At 52.8% G+C, this 25,048-nt stretch overlaps 2 protein-coding genes across 7 annotated transcripts; both read right to left on the bottom strand.

Moving 5' to 3' along the window:
* Nucleotides 1–2,959: 2,959 nt before the first annotated feature.
* Vars2 (valyl-tRNA synthetase 2, mitochondrial) lies at nt 2,960–13,845 on the bottom strand. 2 transcript variants are annotated; one of them, XM_052163390.1, is made up of 29 exons: nt 13,307–13,845; nt 13,079–13,160; nt 12,891–12,991; nt 12,396–12,517; nt 12,230–12,296; nt 12,033–12,130; nt 11,038–11,119; nt 10,783–10,902; nt 10,333–10,444; nt 9,406–9,494; nt 8,902–8,992; nt 8,611–8,738; nt 8,411–8,514; nt 8,039–8,183; nt 7,423–7,499; nt 7,273–7,348; nt 6,977–7,082; nt 6,791–6,861; nt 6,569–6,694; nt 6,336–6,440; nt 6,192–6,260; nt 6,015–6,093; nt 5,799–5,926; nt 5,565–5,717; nt 4,646–4,852; nt 3,761–3,872; nt 3,505–3,680; nt 3,302–3,424; nt 2,960–3,218 (listed from the first exon to the last, which is right to left on the bottom strand). In XM_052163390.1, the coding sequence occupies exons 1-29, from the start codon at nt 13,505–13,507 to the stop codon at nt 3,123–3,125; spliced, it is 3,246 nt and encodes a 1,081-aa protein (XP_052019350.1). In that variant the 5' UTR covers nt 13,508–13,845; the 3' UTR covers nt 2,960–3,122. The 2 variants fall into 2 exon arrangements, with proteins under 2 accessions (XP_052019350.1, XP_052019351.1); XM_052163391.1 differs by having other exon boundaries at nt 8,102–8,183.
* A 94-nt stretch (nt 13,846–13,939) lies between these two features.
* Nucleotides 13,940–20,046, bottom strand: Gtf2h4 (general transcription factor IIH subunit 4). Of its 5 annotated transcripts, none has more exons than XM_052163394.1 (14): nt 19,839–20,046; nt 19,001–19,143; nt 18,094–18,198; nt 17,401–17,532; nt 17,044–17,140; nt 16,821–16,909; nt 16,536–16,647; nt 16,336–16,404; nt 16,094–16,177; nt 15,769–15,901; nt 15,430–15,560; nt 14,866–14,913; nt 14,663–14,741; nt 13,940–14,224 (listed from the first exon to the last, which is right to left on the bottom strand). In XM_052163394.1, exons 2-14 carry the CDS (start codon nt 19,138–19,140, stop codon nt 14,052–14,054), a joined length of 1,392 nt encoding a protein of 463 aa, XP_052019354.1. In that variant the 5' UTR covers nt 19,141–19,143; nt 19,839–20,046; the 3' UTR covers nt 13,940–14,051. The 5 variants fall into 5 exon arrangements, with proteins under 5 accessions (XP_052019354.1, XP_052019355.1, XP_052019352.1 ...); XM_052163395.1 differs by having other exon boundaries at nt 19,847–20,046; XM_052163392.1 differs by having other exon boundaries at nt 19,869–20,046.
* Between the last annotated feature and the right edge of the window lie 5,002 nt (nt 20,047–25,048).

The following is a 25,048-nucleotide window of genomic DNA, read 5'->3' as shown; positions in this document are numbered from 1 at the left end:
GACACAGAGTTTTGATGGTCTGAAGGCTTATGGGGGAGTGGGGGATGAAAACAAGAAACATAAGCTTGTGGGGCTGTGGGTGTGGTTGTGGATGGGGCAGTTGAAGGCTTGCCTAGACCTGTACAAGGGCCAGGGTTCCATCCCCAGCCTGAGTTTGCAGCAGCCCAGGGTCAGGTGCCCGACAAGCGACTGCCATTAACCGTTAGGCTCACCTGCTTGCGGAGGGAGGGGCTGGAGTTGAGCGGTCCACTGGATCATTACGGCTTTTTCCATTCAGCATCTCCAGGCTTATTTTTCTCTCTTTTTATTTGATTTTATTTTGCTCTTTGCTGTGTGGCTTCATTTCTGCCCCATTGCACCCTGGGCACCCACTTTGGTTTTTAGTTGCCAGTTGCTATAAATGGGCAGAGGAGAACTGGGCCTTCTATATCCTCTAGATCACAGGCATCTGTGGTAAATATTTCAACCTGAGTGCTGGGCTTGCTTTCAGATTATAAATTTGAGGGGGGTGGAGTTTAAATGGAACCTCTACTCTGGTTTTGTTTTGAGTGGTGGATTTTATATAGGCAAGGGAATTCGTTAATCTGAATAAGCCTCACTTTTCTTTCTTGGTCCCAATAAGAAAGAAGATACAGGTACCTATATCAGGTCAGTAAAATCTCCAAGGGTGCTCTGGAGTTCCAGTATCTTGCTTACGGATGGGCATTATTGGCAGAGGCTCCCCTAGCCTGTGTTCCTTACTCGGAGATCGCTCTGATCATGGATCTAAGAAAGGAACACCTGGTATTTTCCTGCACAAGGACCTGACTTTAATATAAACCCCCATTACCCTCTTAAAAGAAACCTCTGGTGGGAAGTATCAGTATGTAAAAACCAACAAGCTTGTCTGAGGCTGGCGTGGGCGGAGATGTAGGTGACTGGTTCCCTGCTGGTGATAAGCTGTTGCAGGGTTGCTAAGCACTTCTGTTTCTGTTAGGCTTGTCAATAGCGAAGGCACTTTCAGGGCACTCTGAGAAGCAATAGGGGCACCCCAGTGTAGCGGGGGGGTCGCTCACTCCTGCAGGGTCGGGAGAACAAGGGGCTTTGAAGTCGGACTGTAGTGCGCATGCAATCGTTGTCTTCCCAGGTTCCAGTCTGGCTTCCAGTCTTAGAGAGGACGCAGTTGCTGGTCTGGCTCCCCTACTCACCATTGCTTCTCCACCTCAGCTACCACCCCTTAGCCTGCCTCTGGCCTCATCGCTGTCGTCAGGGCAGCTCCAGGGGTTGGAGGACGTTCCTATCCTAGTGGCCAAGAGCGTCCTTACAGTGTCCATAATATCCTGCTAGCCCAGGGCTGTGACTCCTCCCAGTTAGATAACTGTGCCCACCAGGTACAGTTGGAGGCCTCCTCAAGGGTCCACTCCTTAGGAGTGTTTTCTACCAGCCAGGCATGGTGGCACACACCTGTAATCCCAGCAGTTGGGAGGCAGAAGCAGGCGGATTTCTGAGTTTGAGGCCAGCCTGGTCTACAGAATGAGTTCCAGGACAGCCAGGGCTGCACGGAGAAACCCTGTCTCAAAAAACAAAAACAAAAGAGTGTTTTCTACCTTAGACCCTTGGCCTCATGGAAATGGTCAGTTTCTCTCAATACGTGGGCAGAGTGGACGGCAAACACACGGGTCTGGATGGAAGCCCAGCATGTGTCTGGAGACCCAGGAACTGTGTGCAACCTGCTTTATTGACACGACTCTCAGGTGTGGAGCATACGCAGTTGTCTCCCCCAAAAGGTCTCCAGCCTGCTCTTCTGGGGACCAAACAGGAAATGGGCACCAGAGGTAACCCCGGAGGACAGAGGATGGTGGTCAGCTCTTGGGGTGGTAGGCCAGGCTTGTAAAGTTTCATTGGACTGGTAAAGAGCCATTGAAACCATTTTAGCTGGAAACATGGCTGCTAAGGGACGTCTGCCTGCCTCCCTCTGCAGCTGTGTGGGCCACGTGATGATGCTGTGTCCAATACGACAGAAGCCCAGTCCTTCACAAGACCCCGTGTCTTTCAGTGCTAACCTCTGGAGTAACAGATGTCTCTATTACTGCAGACCCGTGTGGCAGGCAGCCAGTACCCCCACAGTTCCCCCACCACACTGCTTGCCCTTCACCTCCTCCCCACACAACGGCCTCCTTGGTACTTGGAGCGCCAAGAATGTCCTATGTCAATTTTTCTCTGATCCTTCCCTCTATGTGGGACACTTTCTTGCCCCTCCCAGAAGTCTTTGCTTAACTGGTCTTTCTAAGATGAACCTGGCCCATTTACTACCCCAGTATAGTGTGGTTCCCTTGTCTACCTTGCATTTGGTGACATTAAATGGCCGACTCGCCCTCTGACCCCAGAGGGAAGGAATCGGGAAGCCTTCCCTTCAGGGAGAGTGCAGACACATGGAGCAGCCAAAGTGGGTCTTGGACATGGTTAATGTGTCAGGAAAAAAAGGCTGACAGGGCAGAGACATGGAGCCCAGACCCTGTACCTCCGCCCGCAACAGGAACGCTTGTCAAAGTTACTACCATGTTTGAAATTTTGCTACAGCAACAGAAAGGAACTGCTCCTGAGTTATGCTGACCAGCTAAGCTAAACTCCCTTTGATACGTTGGGAAGAGTACTTCCACTCTCTGGCATCTTTGTGTCCAAATGAGGCGCAATTGTGCGTGTATGGTTAGGCAGCCTCGCTCTCCTGGAGCAAGGGAGAGGCGAGGCAGTCGGCGAGGCACAGGATCACACTCGGGGGCTGTGGGTTTATCTTTTTTTTTTTTTTTAAAGATTTATTTACTATACGTAAGTACACCGTAGCTGTCTTCAGACGCACTAGAAGAGGGCAACAGATTCCATTACAGATGATTGTGAGCCACCATGTGGTTGCTGGGATTTGAACTCAGGACCTTTGGAAGAACAGTCAGTGCTCTTAACCACTGAGCCATTTCTCCAGCCCGGGTTTATCTTTTTATCTACATCTCCTCATTCTCCAGCTGTAGGGACTTTCCAATCTGCTCCCTCCTACAGAGTGAGGAAGGTGGTCCGCGTCACCCCTGAGGTCCCATCGCACCAACAGCGAGCAGGTCTGAGGAGAACGCTGGCCGGGCCGTGTGTGGAGCTCAGAGCTCCCTGGCACTGGGAGCCTCATCCAGCAGTTGCCGTAGGTGGGAGGCTGCCTGGTCCAGCTTGGACAATTCCAATTGGAGGGAGGAAACCTGGACAAGGAGACAAGATGAGAAAGGGTGAGCTGGCCTCCCTACCCACGCCCTGCCAGGAACTCGGGTGTCCTCAGCCTCACCCTCTGCTGCTTCTCTGTAAGACCCTCTGACACGGTCTGGTTCAAGAGGCCATCAAGCTGCCGCTGTAACTTCTGCCTTCGGGCAGCTAGGCGAGGTAGCTGGCTCTGGGGGTCCACCAGGCCCTGCAGAACAGGGGAGAAGTCGGACACCGGCAGCCTGCCCCGCTGCCTCCTCAGAGGTCCCTCTAACGCCCTCTAGTCACCTGCAGCTCCATGTAGATCTTCATGGTGTCACCCAGTGGGGCCAGGGCCCACCCTGAGGGAGCTGCGGCCCCTGGGGGCAGGAATCCTACAGCCCCGCAGTGGCTCAGGACACCCAGAGGCTCCAGGAAGGGCTGGACTAGGCCTTGTTCTCCGGGGTCTGAGCTCTGCAGCAGCACTAATGGAGATGGGCGGTGAGACAGTCAGTCAGAGTGAGCATCAGCCTGCAGTGCTTCCTTCCCATCCACCCAGCCTCACCTTGGGGTTGGGCTTTTGTGAGCTGGTAGGTGGCTCGCAGCGCCCGCAGTGCCTGTATAACCTCCTGGACTCTGGAGAAGCAGCGCTCCAGCTCCGGCTGACGCCAGGACTCCTGATGAAGAAACCCAGAGTCAGCAGGGAGACTCAGCGGCATTGATTCCCCGGCTCTACCTCCCCCCACATCTCCTCAGCAGCGTGCACACTGCTCCAGGAGCAGGGCAGCATGTGAGGTGTCTCCTAAGAGTTTACACAACCAGTGGCTGATGTATGTTCTCATCTTGAAGGTACCAACCAACTGAGCTAGAAATATAAACGTTATCAAAACACAAAGCCCAAAATCTAGAATGATTTTACTTTATGGGTATTCTGTAAGCATGCATTCATATGTAACATGTGTGCCTGCCAGATCCCCTGGAATTGGGGTTACAGACAGCTATGAGCCACCAATGTGGAACTTGAAACTAAGTCTTCTGCAAGAAGAAATTCTCTTAACTACTAAGCCACCTCTCCAACCCCAGATTTTCTTCTTTTCTCTCTATATCCTGGGCTGTCCTGGAACGTGTGGACTAAGGCTGGCCTCGAGCTCACAATAATTCTTGAGGCTGAAAACAGCAATTCAGTGACACAGTATCAAAAACAGCTGGGCTGGGCACGGCGACACAGGCCTTAATCCCAGCACTCGGGAGGCTGAGGTAGGTGGATGAGTCCAGGGCTACATAGAAAAGTGGGGATGGGAAAGGGCTCGGCAGGCAGACGCTTGCCTAGCCAGCAATGGCAACTCGAGTTGGAATCCCATGTGAAGAACTTCATGACTAACACAGTAATTCTATAACCTTCAGCCATCAGAAGGCTGCCCTACTTCCCGGATCCCTGCCCGTGACTCACCAGGCTGTGGGCACTGGGGTAGGGGGCCACACAGATGCTGGGGGCAAGGGGGCCATCTTGCCTGGGGGGCAGCCTCTGCCACAGCTCTTCTGCCAGGAAGGGCATCAGCGGGGCGAGGAGGCGCAGACCCACATCTGCGCAGGAGAACAGGACCTGCGGGGGTCCTGGGGGACAGGGCACATTCGACAGCACCGGCTTCACCGCTTCCTAAGAAGGGAGCTGACAGGTAACACGACAGCATATACCACTACCCAGGGTGTGGTGTGGTGTGGCTAAGTTACTGAACATCACTGACACCATGCTAGCCTCGGACTTGCGTGTGAACGGGCCCAATGATTCCCAGAGATTGAGGAGAGGAAGGGGACAGTTTAGGAAAACATGTTTTTGTTTTGTTTTTTGTTTTTATTTGCAGTGCCAGGGATAGAGCCCAGAGCCTTCGAGCACCCTGCCTAGGCAGGTCTCCCAAGGAACCATGCCCTCTGCTCTAGAATAAGGCTGAGGAATGGGGTATCAGTGCCACAGCCACCACTGCCTATCCTGAATGACCCTGAGTGGGAAACTGAGATAGACAAGTCACTCTAATGACAGTCATAGACTCTGCTTAAAGACCCTCGTCTGAAACCCACCACACTGATTGTTCCCCCTCCCCCCAGTATACAGCTGCTCACTGTAGATGCAGCAGCGACTGGAGCTGAGGAAACCCCCACTGCCCACATTCCCTGACAGTTTCTAGACTCTTCCAGCCTTCTTCCTCACTAGGACAGGCTGGCAACAGCTCTGAGATATATACTCCAGAGCCCAGGCTAGTGAGGAAGGAACATGGTCTCTCTGATGAGGGAACACTGGGTGTACCCACAGAGCTCTGGACCACCACCACTCAGTTCCGGGAGAACCCACCAGGCTGTGCCCTACCACTCACCAGGTAGACATCACAGAGATTGTGGAGCCAGAAATGATACATGGTGTGGGTGACGAGCGAAAGCTCCCGGCTGAGGAAGCCCCTCTCACATTCATTGGCCGCAAAGGCCAAGCGGCTCAGAATCCAGGCGTCCATGGGAGAGGAGGGCGTTACCTGCCGGCAGGAGGGCGTGAGGACCTGGATGGCTGGACCCCTGTCCTTGCCACCCCCGCAGGCTTGCTGCCCTCTTCCCACCTTCTCTGCAGGCTGAGGCACGAAGTTGTCCCCCAGTGCACGGAGGATGAAGCGCAGGGCGTTCCAGAGCTTGTTGCAGAAATGGCGGTAGTTCAGGACCTCAGAGACAGACAGGTGCAGGTCGCCCCCTTGGGGGAAACAACAGGGAGTCTGCTCATCCTCAGCCAGTGGGGCTGTCCACAGACGCCCTCTGCCATGCCACACGCCAAGGCTTACCCAGGATTCCATGGGAGCATAGTGCAAACCTCAGGGCATCCGTCCCACACTCAGGGATCCCATAAGGAAAGTCCTTTTTCTGCAGACAAGGGAAGACAGGCGTGTCCAGTGCCATCTCGGCTGAGGAGGAGGCTGGCAGTCACAGAAAGAGGCCTGGACAAGGGCCACGGGTCTCACCTGTGCTGCAGCTGCAACAGCGAGCTCTCCCGGGTCCAAGTTGCCCTCTCTCAGCTTGGCCTGTAGCACCTGGAGAAGAGAGAGGTCAGACTCCCTGCACTTGGCACAGACCTCTTCATCTCCAGCTGAAGCCTCTGTGCTTACCTGCAGCTCCTGCCCACTAATGATGTCCCGGGGGTCTAGCACATTCCCCAGGGACTTGCTCATCTTCCGGCCCTGCCTGTCCCGGACCATGGAGTGAAGAAGCACCTGGAGACAAGAGGGGTCAGCAGGAAGGACTCAGGCCCACGGCTTTGCGCTTAGTGAGTTAGGGTAGGAAATCAGAAGGCACGCTAGGGGACAGGTGCTGGGGATGGGCGGGCGCTAGAGTACATTACCTTGCTGAAGGGGAGCTGCCCAGTGAGCTGGGTCCCCAGCATGACCATGCGGCCCACCCAAAACATCAGGAGGTCGCTACCCGTTTCCAGGAGTGTGAGGGGGTAAAAGCGAGCGAGGTCTGGCGTCTAGGATGAGATGAGCAGTAAGGGTCAGGCCTGCCACACCCTTACTGAGCCGTGCCCACCTTCATGCTCTCCTGCCCACCTTCCAACCCTCCTCACCTCTCGGGGCCAACCCAGGGCGGAAAAGGGGAAAAGAGCTGAAGAGAACCAAGTGTCCAGGACGTCAGGGTCTGGAGACAAAACAGGGAAGTGGGCGGCTGGAGCCTTAGGATCTGAGGCCTCCAGCCTGCTGCCAATCCCACCCACGGGGGCAGCCCTCAAAGATCTGCCCTGCCAGCTTCTCACCCCTCTCCAGGGTCAGCTCTGCCTCTGGTCTCCCTGTCTGTTTTGCTGCTACCGCTCTGGCTTCAGCCTCTGACCGTGCGACCACCCAGCATTCCTTCCTGTCATCCTGAGAAAATTGAGAGAAAAGCAGGGGATGGGTGTGAGACTCAGTTTTCACACTGTCTCCTGAGTGGCAGGCTCCTCTAGAGGAAGGAAAAGGACCCTGGGGGCAGGGTTCACACAGTAGGTTCCACACAGAGCCCCTCTCCGACCCTGACCGAGGCTCTCTTTACCACACTCAGCTGGTTCTCACTGACCTCTGCATTCTCTCCAACGACCTGGTAGGCTGGAATCTGATGGCCCCACCACAGCTGCCGGGAGACACACCAGTCCCTGTCACGGAGGATACCATGGCATCTCAATATGACCACTGGGCCCCCTCCCACCTTCATGAAAGGCTCCCTTACCCAATGTGGGAAAACCAGTGTTGCCAGCTCTTCTGGTGGAAGGAGGGCCAGAGCTCCAGAGCCCCTGACTCCACAGCCTGTTAAGAAAGGTGGCGTATGCCCTTAATCCCAGAGGCAGGCAGACCCCTGTGAGTTCCAGCCCAGCCAGGATGCACAGTGAGACTCTGTCTCAAAGACCAACCAAACAAAAGCCCTCAGAAGGGTAGCCGGTGAGACAGCAGGCAAAGGGCATGGCTTGTGCGGTGACAATCTGAGTTCATCCTCTCATCTTCACATAGCACACACAAATAGTTTTAAGGTTTTAAAACACGTTTATGTATGTACACTACTTGTGTACATGTATGGTGTACATGCACACAAGTATGGATGGCAGTCACAGGACAACTTGGGGACTCAGTTCTCTCCCTCCACCGCTTGGGTTTGGGGGACTGAACCAAGACTAAGCTTGGCAGCTAGTGCCTTCCCCTTCTAAGCCATCTGAGCACCTACTGCCCCACAAAACATCGAAACTCCTCAGAAGGACCTTGCGTGATGTCCAAGAGGATTCCGGGCTAGAACGAGGGCACAGGCCAGCCCTCCAGGCCCCTCCCCTGTTAGTCACCACCAGAGCCCTTACGACAGGAGGTTCTCCACTCTGGGCTTCGTCACAATGCTCAGAAGCTCCCCACACGGGCCTTGCCTTGGCAGCTCGGTCCCCCATTTCCTGGCAGCGGACAAACCACTGGCTCTTCAGCAGGTACTCCACCACGTCCCCGGAACGGCTGCAAGGACAGCAGGTGAGAGGCCCCGAGTGCTAAGGAACAGCTGGGACAAAGTCTGGTGACACCCTTTATGATCCCAATACTTGACAGGCTGAGGAGTTCCAAGCCAGCATGGGTCACAGGATCCCAACTCAAACAGAATCCACACTCTAGTCAGGGCACAGAGCCCACCCTGCTGTCCATCCCCATTCAGGATGGGCCCTAGTGAAGGATTAAAATGGGGTTACCTGCAGATGGGCAGTACCATGGGGTGCTCCTGTAGGCCCCGGAACAGGCCCCGTTCCCTCAGTGTGCACATGATCTTTTCCCGGGCCACAAATCGGTGAAGACCCTGGGAGAACGTGACATATGAGAGGCCTCAGACTAGATGGGGAGGCAGGGCAGAGGGCACCTATAGGAGACAGGGTGACACCAAGGCTCGACCCACCTGCAGCCAGTCTCCACAGAGGGATGTCATGGTCCCATCCTCTGCAATGACGTTCAGTGGGGTCAAGCCATGCCGGGTTCCCATCTCAGCATCTGCCGGACTGTGAGCAGGAGTCACCTTCACTGCTCCTGGGGGAAACAGCTGCTCTGAAACGGGCAACGACCTGGGCCTTGGGCTTCAAGAAACATCCCACCCTCATCCTCTCCTGCCTCCATCATCCCCACCTACAGTTCTCACGGTTTCCTCTTCCTGTTCCCTCCGTCCCTCCCTGGACCCCTGACTTCCACACACCTGTGCCCACATGTGGCTGAACAGTGGTGTCTGTGATGATGGGCAGAAGCTGTCCTGTCAAAGGGTGTCGGAGCTGTCGTCCATGTAAATGCTAAAGGGAAGGTGAGCCGTTAGGAACAGGCAGGAGCATGGGACAGAGGACCATGAGAACCCTAGAGCAACAGGGTAGAAAGCACAAGGCAGGGGTTAGAGCAAGACCCAGCATCAGACTTCTGGGTGAGCAGAGAGGCAGTCTCTGGACAATTCCCCACGGCTGCTATGAAGGCAGCCATGGGAAACATAAGCCAATTAGTGTGACTGACACACAGAAGGGCAGCGGCTGCATTTGGTCTGGAGGCCGTGGTTAGTTAACCGCGAGCATGGAAAAAGCAGAATAGCAAAAAACGACAAGCGAGCATATTAGAGCCACCGCAGAGCTGAGAGGCCGGGTCTCTGAAGAAGCCTCTAACAAGAAAGGGGGCACCATGGGGGTGGGAGGGCCTGGTGCAGGCATACCCTACTCACCGTGTATCTAGGGTCGTCTGGGTGAACAGCTACAGCCATATCTCCAGGCAGGGTCTCTGGCCTGGTGGTTCCCACCACAATCTCTGCGTCTGGAGACAAGGGTTCAAGAGCTGAAGTCAGCCATCACTCCGCACCCTCTCTTCCACACAGGGGAAACAGGTAGAGCAGGAGTGGGAAGGAGGGAAGGGGGTAGGGGAAGGAGGGAAGGGGGAGGAGGGAAGGGGATAGGGGAAGGAGGGAAGGGGTAGGGGGAGGAGGGAAGGGGAGGAGGGAAGGGGATAGGGGTAGGAAAGAAGGGGGTAGGAAAGAAGGGGGTAGGAAAGAAGGGGGTAGGAGGGAAGGGAATAGGGGAAGGAGGGAAGGGGTAGGGGGAGGAGGGAAGGAGGAGGAAGGAAGGGGTAGGGGGAGGAAGGAAGGGGAGGGGGAGGAAGGAAGGGGAGGGGGAGGAAGGAAGGGGAGGGGGAGGAGGGAAGGGAAGGGGGAGGAAGGAAGGGGAAGAGGGAAGGGGAGAGGGAGGGGAAGGAAAGGGGATGGGGGAGGAGGGAAGGGGGTAGGGGGAGGAGCTTGCCTCTTTCCCTGCTCTGAACTATCTGGAGTACTTACAAACTACTTTAGAACTAATCTGTGTTTTACTAAGACAGGGCCTCATGTAGCTGTGGCTGGCTTGGAACTTGCTATCTAGACCAGGCGAGCCTTGAACTTGGAGTCCTCCAGCCTCTGCCCCCACAGGCTATGATCACAGGTACACTGTTGGTAGCTCATTTCATCTTAGTGAAGGACCTCACAGAGTCACACCAAGTTCCCAAAGAAGAGGGTTGTGTGCCTTTTCTTCCCCCCAGAATAAGTATCCACGACAGTGCAAACCCGTCACACACTTGAGAAAATGGGAAGCAACGTGAAGAGGGCAACTCTCAGGACCTCACTCACCAGGCTCTCCATCCACAGGGAAAGCAACAGAAACAAGGAGCCCAAAGGACACAGGGGTCGGGCAGCCGGGCAGCTGCAGCACCGTGCGGCCTGGCAGGGGCCGGCTCTCCACCTGGAGGGTTGAGGAGGCAGGGAAGAGAGCAGTCTCTCTGTGGTGCTCACACCCGGGATTCCTACAGCTCTCCACCCTGCTTCCCTGCCCTCCCACCCAGAGGGCTGAGGAGCCATCTTCCACAGTAAAGTCTCGGAGCTCACAAGCCACAGCTGCTCGCTCTAAGGAGCACTGCAAGAATTCTGTGTCTCTTACACGGTCCCTACAGGTCAGCATGCCGCCCTCTGATTGGCAGGTGAAGAAGCAGAGTGGTTAGAGCTGGGGCAAACCAAACACAGACACCACCAGAGGTGGCAGAGACCTCACTCCATCAGTCTGTCTTCCTTCCTCTCCCTCACCTCAATGTCTGAGATGGCCGATCTCAAAGTGCACGACCAGTTGACAAGCTGGCGGTTCCGGTACAACAATCCCGAGTTGTAGAGTCTCACAAAAGCTTCCGTCACGGCTGCTGAGGAGCCCTGTAATGATCTGAGTGGTCACACCGGACATCCTCCCTCAGCTGAACCCAGGGACTCCCCATCCCTCTCCCAACACTTCCCACACTGGTCTCTAGCACCCTCCCCAAACCCACGGGGACTGTGACTCGAACTCACAGCATCCATGGTGAAACACTCTCTATCCCAGTCCAGAGAGGCGCCCAGAGCACACAGCTGCTCATAGATCTCCCCTCCTTTCCTGCACCAGAGATTCCTATCAGTAAATATGACCGGAGCACCTCCCAGCACTAACCGTGGGTGCTCACCAATGCCAGGTACCACAGGAAGTAAAGTGCACGGAGCGCTGACCCCGCTGATGGAGATAGGACCACACACCCGGGGTGGGGCTGCCTGTGGCTTTAAAAGGCACAGAAATGTCTCTGCAGGGGTATCTAAACCTTTGGCTTTTCTGAGACGCACAGGATGGATGACTGACTGACTGTCTTGGGCTACAACCAGTGGTGTCCAAGGTGTAGTTCATGGGTTGTGAGCACATATATACATACATTTTGTATAACAATGTCCCTGCCGTGTAGAAAGTTCACATTTGAGAATTATGCAGTGGAAAAGCAAGAAAGAAATCCACAAAATGTCCTCAAAATGTTTTAAGTTTACGATTCACAGCTATGCTGGGATGCAAGAGGCCCACAGGCCTCGGCCTGCACACACCTAGCAGGAGCAGCTACTTTGTGAAAAATTTGAGAAAGAGAAAGAAAAGGGGGTTGGGGCGGGGGGGGGGGGGGAAGCACGTGACCACAGACACGGGAGGGCCCAGGGCGTGGAAGAGGTGATGATGTCCAAGGGAAAACAAGACAAGGGGATTAAAAAAGAAAATAGACAAGGAGGTTAAAAAACACATTTGTATATATCCATTCATTCATATACACACAAATGTGTGCATTCTAACATGAGCACTGGATACACAAATGTGTGCATTTTAACACACACATGCATGCACTCATGCACGCACACACAGAGCTCAGACACCCCATCCAGCAGTCCCTCTGCTCCGAGGCACTGAGGCACGAGGCAGGAAGAACCAACTGCGACAAGTCAGAAGTGCTGACAGGCAAAGACTCGGCCAGTCACCCACGGCCACACGGCCATCGTACTCATGTTTCCACCGCCACACGGCCCTGAGGAAGTCCTCCCGGCTCAGCTCGTGTCTCCGGACTCTCTGCTCCTTCCACAGCTGTTTCTCCACCACAGCCTGAAGTGGGATCGGGTATACACGAAAGCTAGTCAGCGGCTGGCTTCACACAAAGTCAGCCCTTTCAACCAAGCAGAGGAAAGGCGGCACAAGACCCACCTGTGTAGCAATTCCTGCGTGATCTGACCCGGGGATCCACAGCACACGATCCCCACGCATCCGGTGCCTGCCACAGAAACACCACGGGGACCCCTGAGGTCACTTATCCTCATCCCAGCACTGCCCTCCTTCCCTTCGGGAACTGCAGTGCCCCATCACCTCTCACCAGCGCACAAGTGCATCCTGTATCGCCACTGTGAGCGCATGGCCGATGTGCAGGGAGCCGGTGACATTGGGCGGTGGGACACACATGGAAAAGGTCGCCCCGGTAGCTTGGGGCAGCCTTGCCTGGAAGGAAGAAGAAGTCAGAAGAGGGAGAAACTGGATGTTGCCTGGGGGAACAGCACCCTCTGGTGCCTTGGGGCAAAAAGATCTTCAAAAAGGCCAGGTGTAGTGGCACACAAGTGTTAGGCAGGGACAGGTGGACCTCTGAGTTTGAGGCCAGCCTTCAGTAGTCCAGGATGGCCAGGACTACATGGAGAAACCATGTCTCAAAACTATTATTATGATTATTACAAGGAAAATCCAATAGAGGGAAAGCAAAAAGAAAGCCAGGGGGTGCCAAAAGAAATGTCGGCTGAAGCTAGCCTGTGCCCACCAAATTCAAGGGCCGGCCACTCTGTCCTAGGGACCTCGTAGAAGCCATCTGTCTCGCACTGACCTGATACTCTGGTTTGAAGAAGCCCTCACGCACCCACCATTGGTACCAGGCCGCTTCGACATATTGGGGACTGTAAGCAGGAGGCAGGGGCCCAGAAACATCTGTGGAAGCAGAAGAGAGATCCACCTCTCAACTGCATGCTAACAGACCAAAGAGCAACAACATCGCAAACAGTCCTTACACTTTACCTTTCTTTTCACCTGGCTCGGTGGGGATTTCATACAATACTTTCTCCTTGTGACTCCAGGCCTTAGTGGGCACTGCAGGTATCTGCAGAGAGGCAACAGGGGTGTGTGTGGGGGGGGGAGGGGGGGAGGTTGCAATTCCCAGTACACCACAGTCAACTGGATCCTAGCACCAGTCTCTTCGGCCCCTTCCCAAGTGTAGGAAGACCCAAGGACTGACCCCTGCCTGACCTTGCTCTTCTCAGCTAACCCAGCCTCCAGGGCCGCCTGCTTCTCCCGCACGCGCTTCTGTTTGGCTTCACGGTTCCTCCGCGAGACCGGGGAGCCGTGGGGCTCCGGCTGTGTACAAAGTGCCTGGGGCCTGGAGAGACCCCATGAGGGCCTCGGCCCCCACAGCGGTGGCCGGAAGGAGGCCAGAGGTAAATGAGGCATCGGGAGTGTTTGGGAAGGGATGGAGGTCTGCTCACTAGGAGGCCATGGGGTGCAGGTCGCAGCCCTTCACTGCGGTCCGCAGGACCCTCTCATTCTACGTCCTTCCGCCTCGGGGCGGAGCGCGCGCTGTGGATAGCACTCTGGAATCACTGAAACCAGAGCGTCTGGAGAAGGCGGGAGCTCTGCCTGTCACCGGGCACTGACGCGGACACGAAGGTTGGGGTTCGGAAACCAGGGACCCCCGACTGAACCTGAGCCCCGCGACTCTATCCCGAACGCCGCAGCGAACTCAGAGAGGATGGGAGCGCCGCCGAGGTGCGCGCGCACGTGTGGGCGGGGCTACGCAGGCGCACGCGTAGGAGATTCTTGTTCCTCCCGCTTTCCGAGGGTTGAGAAAAGGCCAGCAGGGGTCGGAAGTCGCACGGCTTTTTTTTTTTTTTTCCATAATTTTATTAAACAAGAAATGTCCCGGTGTGTAAACAAAATACACCTGAGTTGGAAAGCTGCCCGCCCGCTCGCCCGCCTGGGACCGGACCCGGCCGACTCAGGAGCTGTGCTTCTGCCGCTTCCAGAAGCGCTTGACGTCGCTGTGCCCCGCCGGTGTCACCACCATCAGCCGCTTGGCCGAGTTCTCGAACACGAGCACGCCCAGCTCCCGCGCGTGGGCCAGCAGCAGTTCAAAGTCCACTTGCGACAGGAACTGGTTATACAGGACGCCTGGGGTCGGGTGGGACAGGCAGGAAGTGAGGGGCAACAGTGGTCTCGGCCCCTCCGAGCAGCATGCAGGCCGGGGCTGCAGGCCACCGTTCTTAGGACTAATTCTCTACGGATAGTCAACTGTTCAACCTTAACACCTGTGGCATCCAGGCACTCGAAAAGACAACAGAATCCACAAAAAAAACCCATGCAAACCCACCTAGAGTGAAGACTAAATTACCCTGCCTTTTATCCCCCCCACCTAGCTTAATCCAAATTGCACTGATTTGGGACATACTTCCTTTTACTAATATATCAAAATAAAATATCAGTTTTTCTCTCCTTTCCTGTGGGGAAACAAATATGAAATGCACAAAACCTTTTCCGTTTATCATGGCGAAATTGCCGGCCTTATCTCTTTAGCCACTGACCAAGAAAAGGTCAGGAGAAGCAACTCACCTTCAGTAAACCGGAGTCTGTCCCTTTCCAGTTCCCACAACCGGATCTGGTCTGTTATGGTGGGGGGCAGCACAGGAGTCTGCAGGACAAGGGTGAGGCTATGGGACCAGGGCAAGTGTCCAAAGCAGTGTCAGGTTTCTCATCGACCCTCTTACTGCTAGGTGCCCAGGCTGCCAGCCTCCAGTCTTGGTACCCATCCATACCTGTTTGAGCATCACTGGATGGGCCCTTGTCCTTAGGAAATGGATTATCTAGGAAAATGCAAGAATGTAGAAAGTCATCTGAGCGGTCACCTAATGTCACTGAAGCAGCATCACCTGTGTTCTCTTAGCCACAAGCCTCTGACAGGACCCATGCCTGTTCACCTGTTACTTCTAGGTGCACCTCCCACTGGTCACACCTGCGATTCCCCTCTATGGTGCATCTGTCTTCGCCCTGTTTTTCTTTAAGACAGCAGTAGCTACTATACTTTGAGCACTTACTGCTCGGCAGGCTCTGAGCTAAGTGTCTTAACATCTAGTCTTCCAGCACCGCTATGTGGCGGACTGCTGTTTACTGGGAGCAGAGTAAGGCTCACAGAGATCAAGCAGCCGTGAACAGTGGAGTGAGACCGATTCAGAGCTAGACCTTCATGACTTCCCAGGTACTCAGGTGACTTGCCATCCCCCCTGACAGACCTGATGCTGGTGCTTCCAAGATAGGAATACCTTCCCCCTACCCCAGGACAAGCACAGCCCCCATCCTGACCTCCAGTCCACGAGGGGTACCTGCTGAGCTGTGATGCCACTGGCAATGGCCTGCTGCACACTCTCCCGGGTCACTTGTGCCACCACCATGTTGGGGAATCGATAGAGCATCTCGGAGAAGAGAGCAATGAGTGCGATCTGCAGCTCCGACTCTGACCCAGGGATGAGGAGGAGTGAGGAGACTGCCCCCGCCCCGCCCCGCCCCGCCTTCCTCCAGCCCCGCCTTCCTCCAGCCTGCCCTCAAGTGTAGGAATAATTGCCGGGGAGCTACATAATTCCGTAAAACACGGCCATAACTGGAGTTTCTCCTGTGTCCTTCTCCTCCCCCCTCCCTACTCAACCACCCCGACCCAAACTCACCGGTATAGGCATACAGTCGATAATTGGTTTCTACAACAATGAAGCCTGGCTGGTGCACAGTGCCCCCAGCCCCAGAGACACCAGATGAGAGGTTGATGGCCAGGCGTGTGGGGTAGTAACGCCGGGACTTCCTCTGGAAGAACACAGGGCAAGATAGAGTCCTCTTCCTGGTAACCACCCTCCTGTTAGACGTCTGACCCCCTCCTGTGAAACCATTAGCCTTTAACCTCCTCCCTCATGACCTAAGCACTCAGTCCCGGCTAGGTCTTTCGGCTGCGCCCCAACACCCTACTCTTCCAGAGGCCAGGTGGCTGGGTGTACATACCTTCCTCTGGAAAACGAGCCCGAACTCACGCAGGTGTTGCAGGAAGTTCAACAAAGAATCACTCATACCCTCCACAGAGTAGTCCTGGTGAAGAGATGGCCAGCTGTGGGCTGTGACACATCCAGTGGTCACTACCCAGCCCCTGTCCCCTCCGCCCTTTGCCTTCTCAGCTGGTTCTGTGGTCATTACCATTTTCCTCCATAACCTCTCCTTACCTCCCTGCCCTCCAGCTCCCTAGTTACCTTGCCAAGAGTAGAGAAGCTGAGCTGGAAGAGGAAGGAGAGGATCTCCACCAGATCCATGCCCCGACTCTGAGAAGGAAACGGCAGAGCAACAGGAGGTAAGACAGGAAGGGGGAGTTGAGGAGCACAGTGGGCTAGTTGTCACTCAGCAGGACCTAAGCAGGGTGAGCACGTCCCCCGTCCTAGGCCCTGTCTCTTACCTGGGCTGTCTGCAGATACTGCAGCATGAAGTACCAGAGCTGGGCAGATGTGTCCAGGAGCAGGAACTGGAAGCCGGCGGAAGTGATGCAGGGTGGCTCTCCGGGTTCGGTGCTAGAGACAGAGCGGGCCGATGGGAGCAGCTTGCAAAGGGCTACACCGAGTCTGCTTACACCCACTCAGGCCTCTCCTCAGTCTTTCCACTCCCTTCTAATCCCAGACACCCACTTTATTTGAGACCCAAGGAGATGGCAGAGCAGAGAGCTGCAGTGCTCTGCCCTCCTCACCTTTTCATAAGCCCGGCCTGGCTGAGGAGCTGAGCCAGGTCCTGGCTGACAGCTGCACTGGGGGAGCCCACCATGAAGTGCAAGACCACCTAGAGACGAAAAGGGTCAGGAGGCTGGGGTCTCGAGGGCTACCGGGAATGGGAGCATGGTGGAGGCCCGCAGAAGTCCGCTCCTCAGCTCCCAGGGAGAACACAGCAGAGGCCCGCAGAGGCCCACTCCTCACCTCCCAGCGCTCTTCAGCGTACTTGTCCAGTGAGGGAACGTCCCGGGCGTGCTTGTCTGGTCCCAGCTGACTTGTGTCATCAGACCAGGCCTTGCCCCTGTCGCCAGGATGGACAGGAGTAAGGAGCCCTGTCTATTTCCTGCTTCCCTGGGTCTTTACCCTCACCCCATGGGCCATGAGAAGAGGACATTTTCTGTATCCTACATCCACACTTGGTCCAATGTATTCTTGAAGGAGCTTCCGAAGGGGCGAGGGCGAGGAGGAGAGGTTCTGGGGAGGCCTCTCAGGAGCCTTTCCCCCATCACTGCAATAACCAGTTCCCCCGGCCTCGCTCAGGGAGGGAGGGAAATGACGTACCCACCCAGAAGGGCAATTCGGAGGTTCTGACGGAAGACAGGGTTCAAGATGAGGCCCTGGAGTCCACCGGGGAGGAGCTGGGTATGCCAGATACGGAGGCCACTTAGCAGCCCCGTACTTTCCTCCTGAGCCCTGGACAGAACAGAGTTGGATGGGCGTCACCAATAGAAAGGAGACCTCCCGGGAGCTCCATCTCTGTCTCCTCTGAACGGCAGCCTTGGAACAGTGTTGCAGAGTGAAGCCCTGTCTCTCAGCTCACATATCTGTACTGCAATGCTAAGGAGAACCCAGCTGGTTTTGATTGTTATTTGATTCTCTGTTTGGTTTCCTAAGTCAATTTTTTTTTTCATTTGTTTCAGAAAGGATCCTATGAAGCCTGGGACAGCCTCAAACTTACAATGTATCAAACTTAGAACGTAACCCTTGAACTTCTGGCCTCCTGTCTCTAACTCTCAACTTGCTTTCCCCCCCTTTCTTTCTATTTTTGTTTGTTTTGTTTTGTTCTGGTTAGTATGCAGCTAGTTAGATCACAACTCTCCACAATGGACAGGGCAGGGTCGGTTGAAAGGCCTAGATCTGACACCCCCACAACCCCCCTCCTCTGTGTGTGCACCTGGAAGTGTTCCTAACCAATGCAGTTTGAGAAATGTTGCTGTTGAGAAGCTCCCACCAGCGGGCGCGCACAGGACTCACTTGCTGAACTCCTTCTTCACCCACAGGGCGACTGCAGCCTGAGGTAGAGGCTGCTCCAGAAAGAGCATCCTCATCACCCAGTTCTTAGCCAAAGAAGGGAGCTCCCTGTAAGGTTCAGAGGCCAAATGTTATCAGAAGCGACCTCACACCTGTATCTCTGCCCTCACCTGCCTGCTTATTTTTTTTTAAGATTTATTTATTATATGTGAGTACACTGTAGCTGTTTTCAGACACCCCAGAAGAGGGCATCGGATATCATTACAGATGGTTGTGAGCCACCATGTGGTTGCTGGGACTTGAACTCAGGACCTCGGGAAGAGCAGTCAGTGCTCTTAACAGCTGAGCCTTCTCTCCAGCCCCTGTTGTTTTAAAAAAAAAAAAAAAAAAAAAATCCCAACTGCTCAGAGAAGCAGAGAAAGGACCCAGCTGACTTTCCTCCTCCAATGGCATCCCAGAAGGAAAAAGCTCCCTCTCCTTCTCCACACTGTCTTAAATATCCTTCAGCTCAACGTCCCTAATTTCCGTTTACTTGGTAATTACCTGGTAATACTTGACCGTGGGTTGACTTTAGTCCTTGGCTAAAAGGTGTGTGCTTAGGGCTGAGCCACAATACAAGTTTTTTTTTTCTTTCTTCTGGTTCATAATCTTGCAGTTCATAATCGTGGGGACCATAATGTGATCAAATACCCTGTAACATCTGCCTCTCAAATGTCTCATGCCATTGCCCACATCCTTACCAGTCCCACTGCCCCCACAACCTCTCTCTGTTTTGGATTGACACACTTTGGAGTAATGTCTAACACCCTGGTACTCACACTGAGCTAAGCCTCTCCCCGTGGTAACTAATTTCAGTGTGCTGGCCCCGTTACATTCACCAAACATCCCCCTTGCTTTGAAGGCTCCTCACCTGAAGACAGCCAAACAAGTGGCAGGGTGCCCATACAATCGGTCCAGCACCCCAGGGCTCAGGCCTCCTAAGAACTCCTGTAGATTCCTGCATTGTAGGTGAGCTCGGTTCAGTCCACCCCTCGAAGGGGTGATCTCCATCACCTGAGAGGGACAAAGGTCAGAACTCCCACATGACCTCTATCACTGACTCCAGATCTATCAGGTTCCCTTTCTGTACTTTCCTGTCTGGTGCCATTTATCACCTATTCCTCCCAAGCCCCTGTATCCTGCGTCTTCATCATGCAGCTCAGGATGGCCTTGAACTTGCTATGTAGCCAAGGATGGATTTGAACCCCTGATCCATCTGCCTTGACCTCCTACGTGCTAGCAAGTGGCCACCAGGCTTTTCATCCCACATCTGCCCCAAAGTTCAGCCTTTGTTCAGTCTCCAGGGGGTGAAATTATTCTCATTTTTGTGTATAATCCTGAGGATCAAATCCAGATCCTCACCGGTGTGGACACATGACTTAACTCCTTATTCATGCTTGCAATAGTGTTTTGCATATCAACGTTGTCTTAAGTTTACCTAAGCAGTGACAAAGAGGCTTATTTCAGCCTAGGCTTCTCTCTTGTCCACCCTCCTGGTCAGACCAGTCCAAATCTGTCAAGTCCTTAGCCCTCACCTGGGGATGCCTATAAACTGCCTCCATGCTTACCAATCTAAATCCCTCTCTATCTCTTTCCCCCAGCCAGCCTCACCCCTCTCACTGAGACCCACGCCTCGAGCTCCTAACTTCTCCCCGCCTTTCCTTTCACTCCACCTCTACGCTCAACTCTCTCCCTTACCCCTTTCATACCCCCTCACCACTCGGATCCCCCTCGCGCACCCCGGGTCACCAGCGGTCGCCTAATCAGAGCTAATGTCTCGCATTGGCTCCTGGAAATAAAGGATGAGAATTCTAAAAGGTGGGAGAACCACGAAGAACTTCACAGACAGGACCCAGCCAAAAAGCAGTCCAAACAGAAGGGAGAGGAGAGAAAAAGTGTCAAGAGTAAAGGGGGTTAGAATAGACAATGCACTCGCTGTCGCATAGCATCTTGGGGATTGTAGTCCTCTTCTAATCTACATTGGCACACTATGAGGAAGTTCTGACTACAATATCCAAAATGCACCGCAAGAAGACCGGCCGCGAGAAGGTGGCTTTTCATTGGGCTTCCCTAGGAACACCAGAAGCCAGATCATTTTGTTCCGCGTTCCGCGCCTCTCTCCGCCTTTGCAGCTAAGGGGAATCAATCTCTGTCAGGTCTAGACAAGAGGAGTGTGGAGGAGCTCCAAGGCCGCTTATCTGAGACGCGCTAAAGCAGCTCAGTGGTGGTATGTTAGACTTAGAGACCTCAAAACTGGGTTACTTGACCTCTTTTGTCAATAAACTGAGATAATGATCAGTGCAGAGCATTTTCACGTGGTGAGGCTCAACACAATCTCCCTTATTTGGTTACTAAATGCTCAATTAATCAAAATATCTATGTGAGGTCATATCCCCTGGCACTGGAATTATTTACAGCTGTGAGCTGTTATGTGGGTGCTAGGAATTGAACTCGGGTCCTTTGGAAAGACAGCCACTGGACTTAACTACTGAGCCATCTCTCCGCTGTCCTCCTACCTACTCACTCAGTCTTAATCTCTTCCTCCTGAGCCCTTCCCACTCCCCAGGAGTTAGAAGATTACACTACAATTTTTAAAAGAAAGCTATCATTTGCCCTGATTTGATTTATGAATTTATCATAGGCAAATCAAGGGAAGGGGGGGGGGAATGACATCAACTAAGGTCATCTATAGGTCCTCCAATTCTTATGGGGAAAATTCTGTTATTCTTACATCACAGACTCTCAAGCCCAACAAGAATAAGAAATCTGCCCAAGAAAGCCCCAGTACTGAGTTGAGAAACACATTTACCAAGGGCAAAGATGGTGGGCCGTGTAAGGACTTGATTGTGCTTTATTACGCATGTTAAAGAAAATCAGGACTGGTGAGATGGCTCAGTGGGTAAAGGCTTTGCTGAGTTGTGACCTGAAGAGAGGGGAGAGACATCCGACTTCCATGTTCGTGCACGGCAATGTGAATCCCAGCCTTCACCCTCCTGCGCTCACACACCATTATGATAAAAGTCATCTTTAAAAAATTAAAGTAGTCTGACATTGTCTTGGTTGTGAATGTTAGAATAAACCTTGGACCACATCCTGACTCCTTAAGGCCCTGCATTGGAACTCCAGCCCCCACCCCTCACTGCCGTTACAGAACTCTCAGTCGAGACCAGGCAGTTTCTAAAGATAAAATGACTTTTTCTCCAGGAGGGAGAAATTGAAGTCTTGCACACAGCCCATAATGGCATTTAACTTCCCGTTCTCTAAATCTCCTATACAAACCCAAGCATCCCTTCCTTTTTGGTAGACGCTCCTTTAATGCTGTGTCTGAAACAAACTGTCCAGTCAGTTGAAGTTGGTCTCCATCTTCTTCTCTGCCTCCTGTCTCTTTAAGCTGCTTCAGAAATCTAACAGTAAAAACAACACAATGCCGGTAACTCCGGGTCCAGGGGGAGGGATCTAATGCCCTCTTCTGGCCTCTGTAGCACCTGGACTCATGTGCATATACATAACTTAAAAATAATAATCTTCTTTAAGAAGAAAATGAAGCCGGGCAGTGGAGGAGTATGCCTTAAATCCCAGCACTTGGGAGGCAGAGGCAGTCAGATTTTTGAGTTCAAGGCCAGCCTGGTCTACGGAGTAAGTTCCAGGACAGCCAGGGCTATATGGAGAAACCGTGTCTCGAAAAGAAAAAAAGAAGAAGAAGAAAATGAGCTAAAAGAACAAAAACAACTGAAATTAAAGGAACAATCAAATCTCAGTGGGAAAGAAAAAAAAAAAAGCTGAATTTGGCATGTGGGCCTGTAATCCTGCCGGCACTTTGGAGACAGGCAGAGGCAGGAGGATTGGGAGTGATGGTGGAGGAGACCTTTAATCCCAGAACTCAGGAGGCAGAGGCAAGCAGATTTCTATAAATTCAAGGCCCAGCTGTCCTACATAGAGAACTGCAGGACGCATAGAGACCCTGTCTCGAAACACAAACGATAAACTAGGCAGGCCATAAACTGATCCTACTGCCTCAGTTTCTACAAACCATTTAAACTTGCTTGTCTCTTGACTCAGCAAAGCCACCATTAGAACTGTAGTACCCAGGCAGGGTGTGCTGGTACACACAGTCTTACACACCTGAAGACTCACGAAGCAGAGGCAGGTGGGTCTTAGCGAGCTCACGGCCTGCCTGGTCTACAAAACCAAGTTCCCGCACAGCCACGACTGTGTTACAGGAAAAGCCTGTCTTGATATAGTATCATCCTGGATCCCTGACTCACAGAATAAATGCAGATTTACCCCTCAAAGATGTTTCCTGAAGTCAATGGGAACAGCTCAGGAGTCTGTGCCAGAGGTTGATTAGATAAAACATGAATCATCCCAACACTGTGAAACACTGGCACCCCTGAGAAAAGAGGGGCCCATATGTATACCAGCCTTGAACTGCTCATGATCCATCAACAGAGAGAAAAATGCAAATCACAAAGTAGCTCTAACAACTCGTTAGAAGCTTTGATATAAAACCGAAAGGTCCCCTGGGGAGATGGCTTAGTGGGGGAAGCATTTGCTATGCAGACATGAGGATCAGAGTTCAGATCCCCAGAACCCACATAAAGTATAGGAATAGTGACCTACCTGCCTGTAGGGATTTCCAGAGCAGCTGGCTATGGAAACTATGCATATCAGGGAGCTCTGGGTGATTGGGAGACCCTGCCACAAAGAATAAGATAAAAGCTTATTATATTATATTATGAAAGGTGGGGGCTTCAACTTGATTTTGTTCAGCAGGATTCAACAGAGGAAGCCGTGTTGTCTAATATAGTGACACAGGTCAGACTTGGGTCTTGGAGACACCCATGAAGAAACAGCCTGACTAGGCACCTCGTCATAAATCTTCCAAGCCCTGGCAACTATCTAATAAACACTTCCTACCAGCCTCAGTATTTGGGGTGCGGGTGTCCAAGACAGGGTTTCTCTGTGTAGCCCTGGCTCTCCTAGAACCCACTCTGTAGACCAGGCTGGCCTTGAATTTAGGAATCCACCTGCCTCTGCCTCCAGAGCGCTGGGATTACAGGTGTGCGCCACCACTGCGCAGCCAGCCCCAGTCTTTACTGCCTGTGCTACTCAGGCACGTAGCATAGCCTGATAGTTTTCCTCGCTCTATAATGATAGTGGTTTATATGTTGTATTAAATAGAAGAATTATAATAGTTGGTATATAGCAGATTCTCAGTAAAACATTACCAGTTATTTCTATAATTCTTATTTTTATTGGTATTTTTGTTTGTTTTAGTTTTTAGTTTTTTGAGACAGTGTCTCATGCTGTAGCCCAAGTTGGCCTTGAATGGTGTAACTGAGGATGACTTCATCTGGGCAGTGGTGGTACATGCCTTTAATCCCAGCACTCAGCAGGCAGAGGCCAGCCTGGACCACAGAGCAAGCTCCAGGATGGCCAGGCTACACAAAGAAACCCTGAGAAAAACCACACCAAGCCAAACCAAGTATGATCTTGCTGCCTTGTCTCCTGCCCTGGGATTACAGGTGCACACCGCCACACCCACCCCTAACTTCCACTTCCTTTTCAAAATTATTAAATTAATTCAACTTTTACTTAAGTTTTTTATGCTTTTTAAATTTTTAAATTATTTATGTATGCGAGTACACTGCCGCAGTCTTCAGACGCACCAGAGGAGGGAATCGGATCCCATTACATATGGTTGTGAGCCACCGTGTGGTGCCTGGGAGTTGAACTCAGGGCCTCTGGGAGAGCAGTTGGTGCGCCTAAGCATTGAGCCACCTCTCCAACATTTATTTTTATTTTATATGTGAATATTTTGTTTGCTGGTATATATGTGAACTACATGAGTACCTGGTGCCGACGGGAGTCAAATCCTCCCTGGAAGTGGAGCAATGGCTGGTTGTGAGCAGCCCCGTTGGTGTTGGCAGCTGAACTGGGCCTCTCTTGGAAAGCACCATTGCTCTAAACCACTGAGCAACATGTCCAGCCCATCACTTTTAAAATTGATACTTTTTTCTTTTCTTTTCTTTCTTTTTTGTTTTTGTTTGGTTTTGTTTTTGGAGACAGGGTTTCTCTGTGTAGCCCTGGTTGTCCTGGAACTCACTCTGTAGACCAGGCTGGCCTCGAACTCAGAAATCTGCCTGCCTCTGCCTCCCAAGTGCTGGGATTACAGGCATGCACCACCACACCCAGCTCTAAAATTGATACTTTTATGTTAGCCTTTTAGAGATTTGATGTCTGTTTTTCCTCAATGATCTGAGCCCTGTGTTCCAAAAGTTAGCCATTTTGCAGCTTATGATCTAGTCGTCGAGGAAACATATTGTGAAGACACACACACTACGTGTGAGATAGGCATACACTGACCAAAGCAGAGATGGCTGGGCTGAAGAGCATCAGGGGGATTGGACCTGACACTGGTCACTGATGGACCAGAGGAGGCTGGTGAAAGGCTAGCAGCAGCTAAAAAAGCAGACCCCAGGGAATATTATTGCAGGGGACAATAGCATGCTACAAAGGTCACATATATGCCAGGAAGGTCTGCAACCCTTAGAGGAAACAGAAAGGGCTGTGGTATACACAAGAGACTGGTACTGCACAGGACATAGGAACCAGCCAGTCTTGGACAAGGTTTTGTTCCTAAAAGGTCAATTAGAAGTGGACTTGGTGGAACACACTTCTAATTTAAGCATTCAGGAGACTGAGGCAGGAGGATTGCTAGGAGTGAGAGCCTATCTCAAAGCAAACAACAGCTGGGCATGGTGGCCCTCACCTTTAATCCCTGTGTACATGAAGCAGAGGAAGGTGGATCTCTGGGTTCTATAGCAACCTGGTCTATATAGGGAACCAGCCTAGGCTACACAGTGAGAGTCTGAAAAACAAACAAACAAACAAACAAACAAAAAAAGGATCCCAAAGA

The sequence above is a fragment of the Apodemus sylvaticus genome, chromosome 19 (genome assembly GCF_947179515.1).
Source record: "Apodemus sylvaticus chromosome 19, mApoSyl1.1, whole genome shotgun sequence".
NCBI lineage: Eukaryota > Metazoa > Chordata > Mammalia > Rodentia > Muridae > Apodemus > Apodemus sylvaticus.
Note: the sequence above shows the minus strand (reverse complement) of the source record. Positions and strands in the feature narration are given on the sequence as shown.